This window comes from Synchytrium microbalum, assembly GCF_006535985.1.
Source record: "Synchytrium microbalum strain JEL517 chromosome Unknown SmJEL517_scf0019, whole genome shotgun sequence".
Classification (NCBI taxonomy): Eukaryota; Fungi; Chytridiomycota; class Chytridiomycetes; order Synchytriales; family Synchytriaceae; genus Synchytrium; species Synchytrium microbalum.
Genome location: NW_022158368.1, coordinates 201,742 through 213,681, shown reverse-complemented (window position 1 = coordinate 213,681; position 11,940 = coordinate 201,742). Strand labels below are relative to the sequence as shown.

Below are 11,940 nucleotides of genomic sequence, written 5' to 3'. Positions count from 1 at the left end.
GGAGCTCAAGCGGCTTCAGATACAGGGTTGGAACGGCATGCCCGAATCATTACAAGCGCATGTAGTTGTAGAGTGCTGCCCGAATTTGGTCTCGACACTGCTTCCAGATGGCACTGACGAGCAGAGCATTGAGCTTATGGCTACGAGACTCTGCAAACTTGAATATCTTGATTGTGTTAGGAATCCTGTATCTCGTGAGATGATGGATCGTATTGCCGGAATACGAGTGCAGACCAATATAAAGACACGCCTAAATATTTTTGGGACAAACAACCATCCAACTCCAAAAGATGCGTTGGACGTATATACATTGTCTGGGAGTTCATTGTTGTGGACTCAACGCAGGCAGGACAATCCTTGTGCATTCTTAGCTTATCTGAAGACAGAGCTGAGGAAGTAGAGGCTATGGAAGAAGCTCTAGAGTCTTGAAGGATCGGTAGACATCGCTTCTAAAAGGAATCTGTAACGCCTAACTTGAACAAGAGATTTACAATAGATTTAGTAATAGACGCGCTTGAATAGGATCTTTGTATTCTATCATCAAACACACAAGTGTCTCTGAGAGGTTGCAATATCAATAATTTTACACGATGTAAAATCTAAACTAACGTTGGAATCACAAAGAAGGCCTTGTTTACATGCCAATGGTACGATTTACTGCTTCACCAGCCTCATTAACAACCATCCAGCATGGCAACGATAAAAACTCTTTCCTAAACTTGATCAAACTGTCCGTATGGATTGCTTCTGTTTTATGCCACCAATACGAAAACTGTGGCAAGTATTCCCTGAGCTCGTTTGGTTCAATTCGAATGTTGGTTTTAGAGAAGACGAGATCAGACATCGCCTTTCGAGACACACAGTACAAATTCACACCTATTGTTGGTTTTTGAGTGTTTGTATGTTAGTCATTCAATTTATAGGCGTTTGCAGGAACGAGTTGCTCCTCTACCATTGGCTTGAAGGTATACACCATGGTAATTGTACTTGTTGCAGAGACGGTTGGCCGCTAGTGGTGACATGCCAAAAGCCGAGTCGCCTTTCCATACAAGTACAGAGCGGTCAATAGTCTAGGAATTGTATGAAGCAGTGTGTGAGCTTCTTCTTCGTGAGCTGAAGAAAACATTTACGAAGACTTCAGGTCAAAAATAAAAATCACATCACCACAGTGAAGGCCCTGTGATGCTGGTGAGAGACTATTCTGCACTTACATAAGACTCATTAAGCCCAAAACTGCGATTAATTTCAACGACAACAACTCGTGGTCGATAACCTCCACGAAGGATAGCATCCAATACGTAAAAGTCTTGACTGTCGATATCCACAGATAGAAGATCCATTTCTTTGGGAGCATCATACTTTTGAAACAGCCCAACGATATTGTCTTCTGTAATGTAATGATTACGAATGATTCGAGAATCGCCAGTCTTTCCATTTCCATCAATTAGCAAACCGTCCCAGCCGTATTCTTCCCATAACCAACGGGTATTGCATTCACTACATGACTGAGTCCCGAACTCGACGTATCTTTTGTTTGTAGTTCCCATATTGTCAAACAAGTATTCCTGCGAAACCGTTTAGGAGAACAGTGAGACCCAAGGCGATGAGCGAATTGGTGTTGTAGCTTACAATCACTCCGTCCTCATTGTCTTGAGAATAAACCCTCCTTTCATGTTGCCTGATATTATACAAGAATTGAAGAGTGTTCCAGATCAACAAGTCTTCCCTTCGCGATGAAACTGAGGATTTAGGATTGCTGCCTTCTGACGGAGCATGAATACGGATTAAGTCTTGTTCTTTTCGAGTTGAAACTGTCGACGAGGATTGCACCACCGGAGGCTGATATTCCGGCATTGGCACTATAATGTAAACAATGATAGCCAATAAAATAATTATGACCAATATCAGAGGCGGCATAATGCCGTTGTTGAAGCCCTTGGAACGACCCATTAAAGTTTGTTGTTTGAGAAAACGGTTTGTAAGAATCTGCAAGGATGTGAGAATCGTGCAGAGTGAATGGAGTCAGATTGAACGTACCAAGACAAGAAACGCTCCTTCTTTTAGAGTGGTTTATGTCTTTTAAAGGATTTTCAAGGTGTACTGGCATGTTGGTGAAATGAAATGGTGACCAACTCAGAGTTTGGACGCAAAATGCAATTGCGTACCAGAATCAACTTCGATTCCCAACCTTCCGATTCAAAAGGTGACTTTTCCGTCTACGCACACTATTTTAATACATGCCAGGCCAACATCAAAGAATTCCTCATTTCGTGTGGTAGTTGGCGCCCTGGTATTCTTACATGCAACTTTGCACTAATGAATACGGAGAAAAAGAAAGGCACTATATTCGTGCAAATGAACTTTGCCGTCGCTCTTAGTGACTTAGTGAAGTCAAAATTGATCACGGACTGGCTCATTTTGTTGTCCCAATAAGTTTACCCACATTGACCTACCATGACCAGCGTGTACAGTGTGCAGGGCATTGTAATTCAAGGTAATAGAGAAGAAACAGACAGGATTTGTCGGTCGATCTTCTCGCAAGAAGTATATATGTGGGCGGAAACAACAACAGGGCAGCAGCTCAAAAGTAGTATCGGTATTGCCAATCCTAAGAGTGACGAGCATCAACAGCTTCGAAGAACTTATCTTCTCTGGTGGTGGTCGGTATGACGTCTCTGCCTCAGCTTGGGATCTATCACATAATCCTAAACTGAAACATGTATGTTTCGAAGTTGCTGAAGCGCCTATAGACAATGCAACGACATCGAGGTCGTTAGCTTCACCAGGGGAATTGAGACTTGACGGAATATGTAAACCTTAGTGTCACCATACGAGAAGACAATACGTCCATGGATTATACTCCATTACTACAATCACTGGCATCACCAGCTGCTAAACCCAATTTGGAATGCATGTCTCTTGGTTTACATATGCCAGGGCATATCGTTACCAACCTCATTAAACGCCATTCAGCAACTATCCGCAAACTCTATATATGTTGCAATATCATACTTAATCCGCTACCCAGATTCTCAATCCGAAACCTCCGAGCCTTGACTCTACCATACAATAAAACACAGGCACTCCATCTCTTATCGAACTATGGCAAACAGCTTTCCGATCTGGTAATCCAGAATTGGGTTGAGGACCAAGAATCATTGAAGGTGGATATTTTGGGCGAGTACTGTCCGAATATCGTCTCTGTAAGTCTCCCACGTAATACCTATGGAGACAGTATCGGACTTGTGGCCACTGAAATGAGCAAACTCGAGTATCTGGACTTGAACTCCAACCGTATCGCTCTTGACGTGGCAGGACGTATTGCCAGCACTCGAGTCCAGACAAGGATGAAGCCAAGTCTGAATATGGATGGGACGACGGCAAACAATACTTTTACCTCATCGATATGTAGGTCGTCTGGTGGCAGGCTCCTGTGGAGCGAACATACACAGACAAGTCCTCGTACATTCATCAGCACGATGGACGCCCAAGTTGCGTTGCGAAGAAATTGGAAGGTTTTATCGGGGCGTTGAAATGCCAAGGCTATTCTGGGTCTCTGGAAAATCGTAATGTAGAATAAGAGCTGGTTATGTGTGCATGAAGATGTCACTTAATTTTTTCATTCGCAAATCAAGTTGACCCACAGTTCAAAGAGCATCAGGCTGAAAAAACCACAGAGCACCAGAGAAAATTTATGCAGCTTCCTTGTTTATTTCAGTATTCTTTGTACATAAAAAACCACCACCTTCCATCACTACCAACTAGCAGCAACTACTCCCATGTCCCCTCTCTTCAATAACTAATGCAAGACATTCCAATTCCTCAACATGACGGCCTATTTCTTGTCATTCTTCTTGTCTGCGTCTTTACTCTTGTCCTGCATGGCTCTGAATCTAGGATCATTTGGATCCACACCTGGTAGACTACCCAAGTCCAATCCAGAGAGATCAAGACCAGCACTCTACAGAAAAGGCGGGAGTAAGGGTTAAGCTCTCATTCTGGACGAAAAAAAGCATGAAGACCATCCACCCATTTCAACAGAAACTCACCCCAGTCGAAGCACCCTCCATAGACATGGCCAAAGCACGAGCCAACTCATCATCCTCATTCGAATCAGTCATGACAACATCTCCTCCTCCACCTGCTGCACTACCACCACCACCACCACCGAGAGACATGGCCAAAGCTCTAGCCAATTCAGCATCTTCATCGCCAGTCAATTCCTCATTATCAACAGCCATTTTCGTTGATGCTCCTCCACTTGCACTACCAGCCGTGATACCAGCAGCAGATGAATCAGGTTTTGACGAAGCTTCTTGTCTGGCCTTTTCTTCTTCAAGCGAGATACGTAATGCGAGAGCGAGTTCTGGGTCTAGGTTTGGATCTACACCGAATTCGTATGTGCCTGCGTTGGCGAAACCTGGCGGTGCACCGTCTTCGCCAGAAATGATGGGAGATGTTATCAATACATCGGATAGTATGTGTGGGCCTGGTGGGATTGTGACTAGATGACTAGATTGGAGATAGAAAGAGCAATTTAGAGAGGGAATAGTGGTGTGCGGTAGATAAGACGACATCTCAGAGATATCGGCCAAAACAGACATTGGATTTAAGTCATGCACTGCTTCTGCATGCTTTTATAACACACTGACTTGTCAGTAACATACCTGTTATCACCAGAATTAACAGCCGCAATAAAAGCCTCCAATTTCGCCGTATTTTCCGTCTCTTCACCGAAATTGACGATATCCACAGCAACATTGTTCTTTTTTAATTTCTTGCCCAATTTGACCAATGTAGCTTCATCTTCAGCGACTGGGCTGCCTACAAATACAATGACTCGCTGCCTTTGGTTTTTGTTTTGTCGATGTTTCAATGCCAACTAGTACGTAAGTCAAGAGTGTTGAGTGATGACGCGTTCAGCGTAAAAAGGGTATGAGGGTACATACAGTAGCGATTTGGACACCAGTATTCAGATTAGCTGAAGAGCCCATCTTAATGTGGTGTAAGGCAGTGAGGACTTTGCCAATGTCTGATGTTAGCGTCACGAGTACTTCTGGTCTAGTGTTATAATATAACGTGTTGGCGAGTGTAAAGCAACATAGAAACTGAATCTAGACAGAATTCTTGAATATTCAATGCAATATGATCAATGGTGCATACCCTTTTGCAGCCATAGTCATCAATCCAACGGTATTTTCAGGATTTGATTGTGTTTTAGCATTGAAGAGGAGAGTGACGGCGTCCTTTTGAGCTTCGAGTCGAGTTGGAGTGTAATCGCCATTTCGCATCCATTCGGAATTATCCAGTCTATGATGTGGTCAGCTCAGTTAGGCGTTGTCCTTGCTGGAGCACTTTCGAAATCCTTTGTTCAAAATACTATTATAACGAACACTTACACGAGCATGGTAGCCTCTAAGACCATGACTGCAAATAGATTCAATCAAGTAGTATCTGGTACTTTGTTGATAGGATTTTTCTGCTGCTTGAAAATCGCTGTCAACTTTGGTGTCAAGGAATGATGGAAGTCAGGAGTGAAGCAAGGTTTTTGACACTAGTGACGCGTAAAGAGAGCTAATAAGCTAATAACAAGGGAATTAGGGAATTTCTTATAAATTTCAACTTTTATTACTACTACGTTAGAGTCACTATGTCTCATCATCATCACATTCACCACGCCGTCTACACGTCCTTTCTTCCAACTCTACTATATCTATGACACTACTCCTCCTTCTACTACAGTTATACCTATCACTGCTACCACCCCTTCCACTTTCCTCCATAAACAACATACTCCCAGAATGCAGCAAGAAGAACGACCCAAACAAGACAAGAGCAAACACAGTCACAAACCTCGGCTGAGATCGTTCTGCTTCAAACATTTCATTATAATACATGTTCTTCACGCGTCTCCTCTCTTTGGCCTTTTCACGAGCCTCTTCAGCAGCAGATCCATAATGTCCATCCTGATGTGCCGTATAGTTATACGCCGATTCACCCGGTTTATGAGTATGGTTGTGTTTACGACGATGCAGAATCCAATCCTGCGGATTGATCTCTTCTCTATATGTACGTGGACCGCGACGAGGCCCTGTACCCTGTGTCTGTGGTGCCCCATAATGTCCAGTGTGACTACTATATCCATGAGCAGCTCGATACCCGGCCTGACTACGATCGTACTCGCTTCTCTTTGCATCGTTGCCTAGAGTAGAATACGCCTCGGATATCTCTAGGAACTTGGCATGGGCGGTATCGTCGGCCGAGTTTCTGTCTGGATGGTATTCGAGAGATAGTTTATAGAATTGGGCTTTTACGGCCTTCTTGTCTGCGTCTGTTTGTAAGCCCAGTACCTCGTAAAAGTTTCGTTTGCGGCGCGAGAGGAGAGTTGGGGTTGATGTAAAGTGACGTTGATGTTGGTGTTGTTTGGTTGTTATTGGTTGATGTATCAGATGGCGGAAGAGAGTGCTCGGTATATATGGGGTATGGGATGTGTTATGAAGGCAATGCCTGCTCAGGATACTTAGTCTTGTCATCCTTCTAATGGTGGAGGGTGATGTTGGTGTTGAGCTTCAAACTCTTGGAGCAACCAAGAGACAGCACTTACCTTATGGTAAAGATACGAATGAAATCACGTCCCAAGTGACTGGCAATCGATCCTAAATATGCGCTTAATTCTGATTCTTTGATTTGAACGTTTTTAGCCGATACAACAACACATACCTTGCAATGAAGTCAATAAAGAGTGACAAGAGACGTGTATTTCTCGCTTTTTTAGCTTATATGAATAAATAGCATCCGTATGATACGTCGATCTCGCTTCTTTTTAATGTGAATTGCCTCGTAGTCACCACCCGTAACATTGCGGATCAGTGACAAAAGAAAACACTCGAGGAAGGATATTGTGCATTGAATATCAGTGTCAAGAAGCACGCAATGCATGTTCCAGCTACCGATACCGAGATAGCTGCCGTAACAGACAAGCTGGCTCTCAATGGAAACCATGAAAAAGTAGTTGAGGACGTTAGCGATGATGATGAGGAAGAAGTTGAAGCTGGTGCTGCCGCTACCGCTACAGGTAAACATTTCAAAAGGGTGGAGAAAATCATTATATATCCTGCTCTTGTGCTTGTATTGAGACGTTACTATTGACATCAAAAACCTTGTTTTCTCTCGCAGGTGCAGCCAAGAAAAAGAAACCCAAAAAGAAGAAGAAGAAGGGTGCGATCCTCATTATAAGAGATATCGATATTGGATCATGATTATTGACGCTCATCGTTGCTTAGGTGCTGCTAGTACCAATGGTGTTGCCAACGTATCAACCAATGGAACACCAGCAACTCCAACTATTGCTAAAGACTCCAAAGGCATACCGATACAGACCGAACCACCAACTATACCTGTTTCCATACTTTTCCCCAATCACGTCTATCCTGAAGGTCAAATCTGCGAGTACCTGAATGAGTACGTAGAGTCGATGATGTGTTCCTTTTAGCCTCAAGACACTTTCATTCTCACAATCCTTTCTTCTTCGTAGAAACTCATACCGCACAACATCAGAAGAAAAACGCCACCTCGAACGTCTACAAGCGGACGACTACAATGACATACGACGTGCAGCCGAAGTACATCGTCAAGTCCGTAAATACGCCCAAAAGACAATCAAACCTGGCATGTCCATGATTGAGATCGTCGACTTGATTGAAAATGGTACTCGTACGCTAGTGGAAGAGAATGGATTCGAGTCTGGCATTGGCTTCCCAACTGGTGTTTCGTTGAATCACGTTGCTGCACATTATACTCCTAATGCTGGGGATAAGACTGTGTTGCAACAACAGGATGTTATGAAGGTTGATTTCGGAGTTCATGTTAATGGTATGTGAATGAAGTTTGTTGAAACCATCCTGTTTGAGACTAATTACTTCTTTCGCGTCTGTTACCTCGCAGGACGTATTGTGGATTGTGCTTATACCATGACATTTGACCCTGTATATGACAATTTGTTGGCTGCTGTCAAAGATGCTACCAATACAGGTATCAGGGTACGTCGTCGATTTGTCCTGTTAGTGCCAGCAAAAAAAAACCAGCAATCGTGCGGCCATCTTCATGTGAATACTGTCGAACGCAGTATCATTGACTTTATCTCAACTTATTAGGAAGCTGGTATTGATGTCCGACTAGGAGATATTGGTGCAGCTATACAAGAAGCCATGGAATCATACGAAGTCGAGATTGGAAACAAGACTTACCAAGTCAAATCAATTCGAAATCTGAATGGCCACTCTATTGGACGTTACCAAATACATGGTGGGAAGACTGTTCCTATTGTGAAAGGTGGTGAACAGACCAAGATGGAGGTACTTCATTCATATAGTTTAGGTTCCATTTTCTTTATCGAAACTCACATGACAATGATTATAGGAGGGTGAGATATTCGCTATCGAGACATTCGGCTCAACTGGCAAAGGATATGTCCACGAAGATATGGAGTGCAGTCATTACGCAAAGACTTTTGATGCTGGACATATTCCATTGAGGTGAGTAGTAGCAAAAATATCTACTTGCGCTACCAATCGATGTGTGACACTTGTCCTCACTCACGCACTCTTCTTTTGGGACTATCTTTAACAGATTACCAAGGGCCAAGCAACTATTAGCAACGATAACAAAACACTTCAACACCCTTCCATTCTGCCGTCGTTACTTAGATCGCTATGATAGCAAGTATCTTCTCGCTCTGAAGAATCTTGTTGATGTTGGTGCAGTCACGGATTATCCTCCATTGGTTGATATCAAGGGATCGTATACAGCTCAATATGAGGTATGTGTATAGTATTATGTGACTGTGTTCGTATTCACCAAGATTCTGATCGTATTTTTTAGCATACTATTATACTTAGGCCGACATGCAAGGAAGTTGTGTCACGAGGAGACGATTATTAAAATAGCTGTGAGTGTTATTGAATATAGTGTGTTTCAAAAGCAAATTTCGGGATGCACTTCATGTTGTTATGGGCGGATATGTTTCTATTCTACGGGTTTGCGACCACAAGTATGGTTTTACGGGGATTTCATCAAACACGGTTTATGAGCATAAACCTACTAGGGTTTTCAACTTTTCAACATCGCTTCCTTTATACCTTCCTCTTTACAAAATTTCCTCAACTACTTCCAAAGCAGGACACTACCAACAACATATAGTAACTTCCCGTTCCATTCTCCTCTTTACGATCCTTCAAGATTGTTGAGCGTCTATTTCAAGTCTTGCTTTCAGTCTTCGAACATATGCACCAGGATTGTCCTTCTTCTGGCAGTCCACAGCAGCATATTACCAGAGCCAACATACGCAGACAAGGTCTCTTGTATCATTGGGATTTCTGTAGAGTTGTAGATATTCAGACATATCTTCACGCCTGTCTGTGCTCGTATGTTGGTAATGCGCGTTCTATCGCCTCACTAGATACATATTGATCCTTAAAATCAAAGTGCTCAAGTTTGCTGAGACTGGTGGCCACAAACTCAATACTATGCTCACTGCTGTTATGTGGAAGACTTGCGGAGGCCAAATTCGGACAACACTCGACCATTACATTCACGTTCAAGGAGTGTTGCCATGTGTTCAATGTGTTCCAACCACTGATTGTCAGAGTCTCCAGTTAATGATAACGAGACACCTCCTCCACACTTTGATAGACTATGTTAGTGACGAGAATAATGGTGATAGAGATTTCAATGAGGAGGAAGTGGAAGGTGTTTACAATCAGTAAAGTGAAACGTGCTGAGATTCCGAAGCCGTGTATGGCTCGAATAATGAATGCTCCCTTGTGTATTATTGTATTTCTTGCTTGTGAATAAGTGTATTTAGCCAAAATATATACCAGATAGCATACAGATGGCATTGACACAACATCAAGGTCTGTTATGTTTGTTCCTGCTAGCAGTGACGCGATTAGAAACAATAGAATAGCGAAACAGACTTTGTAATGAACCACGATATCCGAAAACCATGGAAACTCTCCAAAAAAGGGGTGAAAGAAGCGTTGTTGCTGGTGCGTGGTTGGACTCGACGCTTTACTCGTGATTTTGACGCAGTTTGAAACTCAGCAGCAAACTCATCATTGCCAGCAAGATGCAAACCAGGAGCAAGAAGGCAGCTATATCTACTGAGGCTCCGAAGGATGCTACTGCCGATACGAAGGATATTGTACAAATGGCACCACAAAATACTTTGAATGGATTGCCATTAGAGCTACTCTTTTCAATTGGTGACTACCTGCATATTCCCGCTTACGTAGCGCTCTCAAAGGTCTCTAAGAGCCTATATACAAGTCTGGATTACTACAATGACAGCTTTTTCAAATGAATCTTGAAACATCTTCGAGGAGTAATTGCAGGTAGTGAACGAGAGGAAGATAGGAAGGAGAGCATGCTGTCCTGGATTGAGAAAGAGACTGCAAAGGTTGATAGGTTGCCTTTTACTCTCAAGTGAGATTCGTTTCAACGTCTCTGTGTGTTTGCTTAATGTTTTGACACTTTTGGCTTGTTAGACAATACTTTTCTTCTCTCGTCGCTACTCAGTAATGCTCCAAATGTCAAGACTATGCGAATCAGATATTCGTATTCACCAATGAACGGGTCTGTAACGCATGTCTTCGAGATAATCAACGATTTGGCATCCTCTCAAAGAGTGCAGCCATGAACAAGTACTTGCTTACCTAAAAGGATGTCAAAAGGATGCCTATATATGTTACAGACAACCAGGGCCCATTCAATTCTCACGAGATTGTCAGTGATGCTCTCGCTAAGGAGCTCGCTGAGGAAAAGTGGGGTAGTATTGCTGAAATGAATAACGAAAAGGATGTTCGTAGAAAGAAAACGTTGGGTGCATATGAGAGCCGTTTGAAGGTGAGTTTGTTCATCACAAGTGTTGCATATCAAATCGATATTTGTTAGAAACACGTCTCCTTCCGTTACTTCCTTCACAGGCATACAAAAAAGCTAAGAAGGACTCGAGCTCTCGAAACGTCACCAAACCACCACAAAAGCCAGCTATACTCCGTGATGTAGAGCGTCCGCCTATGGACTACACATTACGCCACATATTTACAATCACAGTGGGTCAATTCTGGCAAGATTTGACTACTCTAACACCAATCAATGTCGTTACTTGTGAGCTTTGTAAAGAAATCTCTCGACGAGATGCTTTGAGAGCACCTCATGGTGCGCTGTTGCCGCCTATTGCTACTGTACATTGTGGCTGGCTCGAATACCACGAGCATTGTAGGGATAGTCATCAAGCTCGATATTGTACTCATTGTGGTGAATATCATCCCATGACTGGTGGTGAGTTGTGATGGCCGCTCTTGACTCAAGTCGGCCGTGTTTGTCTAACAAGGCACATCTCTGCTGTAGACTATGACAGTGAAGACGAGAGTGACTTTGAAAGTGATGGAGAGGAAGGGGATTATTGAAATATGCATCATTCCTGAGGTTGAAGGATAAGAGAAGGAAAACTATTACCTGTTACTTGTGTTGAAGAATGGCACCCTTTACATATGATTTTTCTCTCCCTTTTCAATACGCGTGTTTACAGAAACCAATAACAGACAGCGCATGTTATATACAGAGAGCAATGAAATAGACACAATTCAACTGTTTCGGTGTGGCCAGCTGTTCTCCCTTATGACGACTAGGTACCCAACAGTAACGAAGACCTGACACCATAGAAAGAACCAAAGTCAAGGCTTCACGACTCCGAGAAAAGGAATTTACTTTAGTGACTAGCTTATGAAACTCATTACAATCATTATTGTTCCTTCACTTCTTTTTCGACGCGAGCAATGAAATCTCGTAGAGTTGGCTCCCAAGCCATATCAATAGTCGATGCTAAGTGCCCATGAATAGAATCAAGTTCATAGTACGTTGCATCCTTTACGCCGGCAT

General features: G+C 42.9%; 4 protein-coding genes across 4 annotated transcripts; 1 reads left to right on the top strand and 3 right to left on the bottom strand.

Annotated features, from left to right (window-relative positions):
- Window positions 1-634: 634 nt before the first annotated feature.
- SmJEL517_g03551 (uncharacterized protein) lies at window positions 635-1,917 on the bottom strand (the record flags this gene model as incomplete). Its single annotated transcript, XM_031169479.1, has 4 exons — window positions 635-876; window positions 953-1,070; window positions 1,212-1,565; window positions 1,630-1,917. 4 exons carry the CDS (start codon window positions 1,915-1,917, stop codon window positions 635-637), a joined length of 1,002 nt encoding a protein of 333 aa, XP_031024560.1.
- Window positions 1,918-3,835: 1,918 nt separating this feature from the next.
- SmJEL517_g03550 (uncharacterized protein) lies at window positions 3,836-5,425 on the bottom strand (the record flags this gene model as incomplete). The annotated part of the gene is made up of 6 exons (XM_031169478.1): window positions 3,836-3,961; window positions 4,050-4,512; window positions 4,668-4,882; window positions 4,950-5,061; window positions 5,164-5,310; window positions 5,400-5,425. 6 exons carry the CDS (start codon window positions 5,423-5,425, stop codon window positions 3,836-3,838), a joined length of 1,089 nt encoding a protein of 362 aa, XP_031024559.1.
- A 223-nt stretch (window positions 5,426-5,648) lies between these two features.
- On the bottom strand, window positions 5,649-6,533 carry SmJEL517_g03549 (uncharacterized protein; the record flags this gene model as incomplete). The annotated part of the gene is made up of 1 exon (XM_031169477.1): window positions 5,649-6,533. The coding sequence occupies one exon, from the start codon at window positions 6,531-6,533 to the stop codon at window positions 5,649-5,651; it is 885 nt and encodes a 294-aa protein (XP_031024507.1).
- A 400-nt stretch (window positions 6,534-6,933) lies between these two features.
- Window positions 6,934-8,940, top strand: SmJEL517_g03548 (uncharacterized protein; the record flags this gene model as incomplete). The annotated part of the gene is made up of 9 exons (XM_031169476.1): window positions 6,934-7,075; window positions 7,177-7,218; window positions 7,284-7,461; window positions 7,535-7,872; window positions 7,945-8,039; window positions 8,154-8,354; window positions 8,419-8,534; window positions 8,629-8,818; window positions 8,881-8,940. 9 exons carry the CDS (start codon window positions 6,934-6,936, stop codon window positions 8,938-8,940), a joined length of 1,362 nt encoding a protein of 453 aa, XP_031024508.1.
- Between the last annotated feature and the right edge of the window lie 3,000 nt (window positions 8,941-11,940).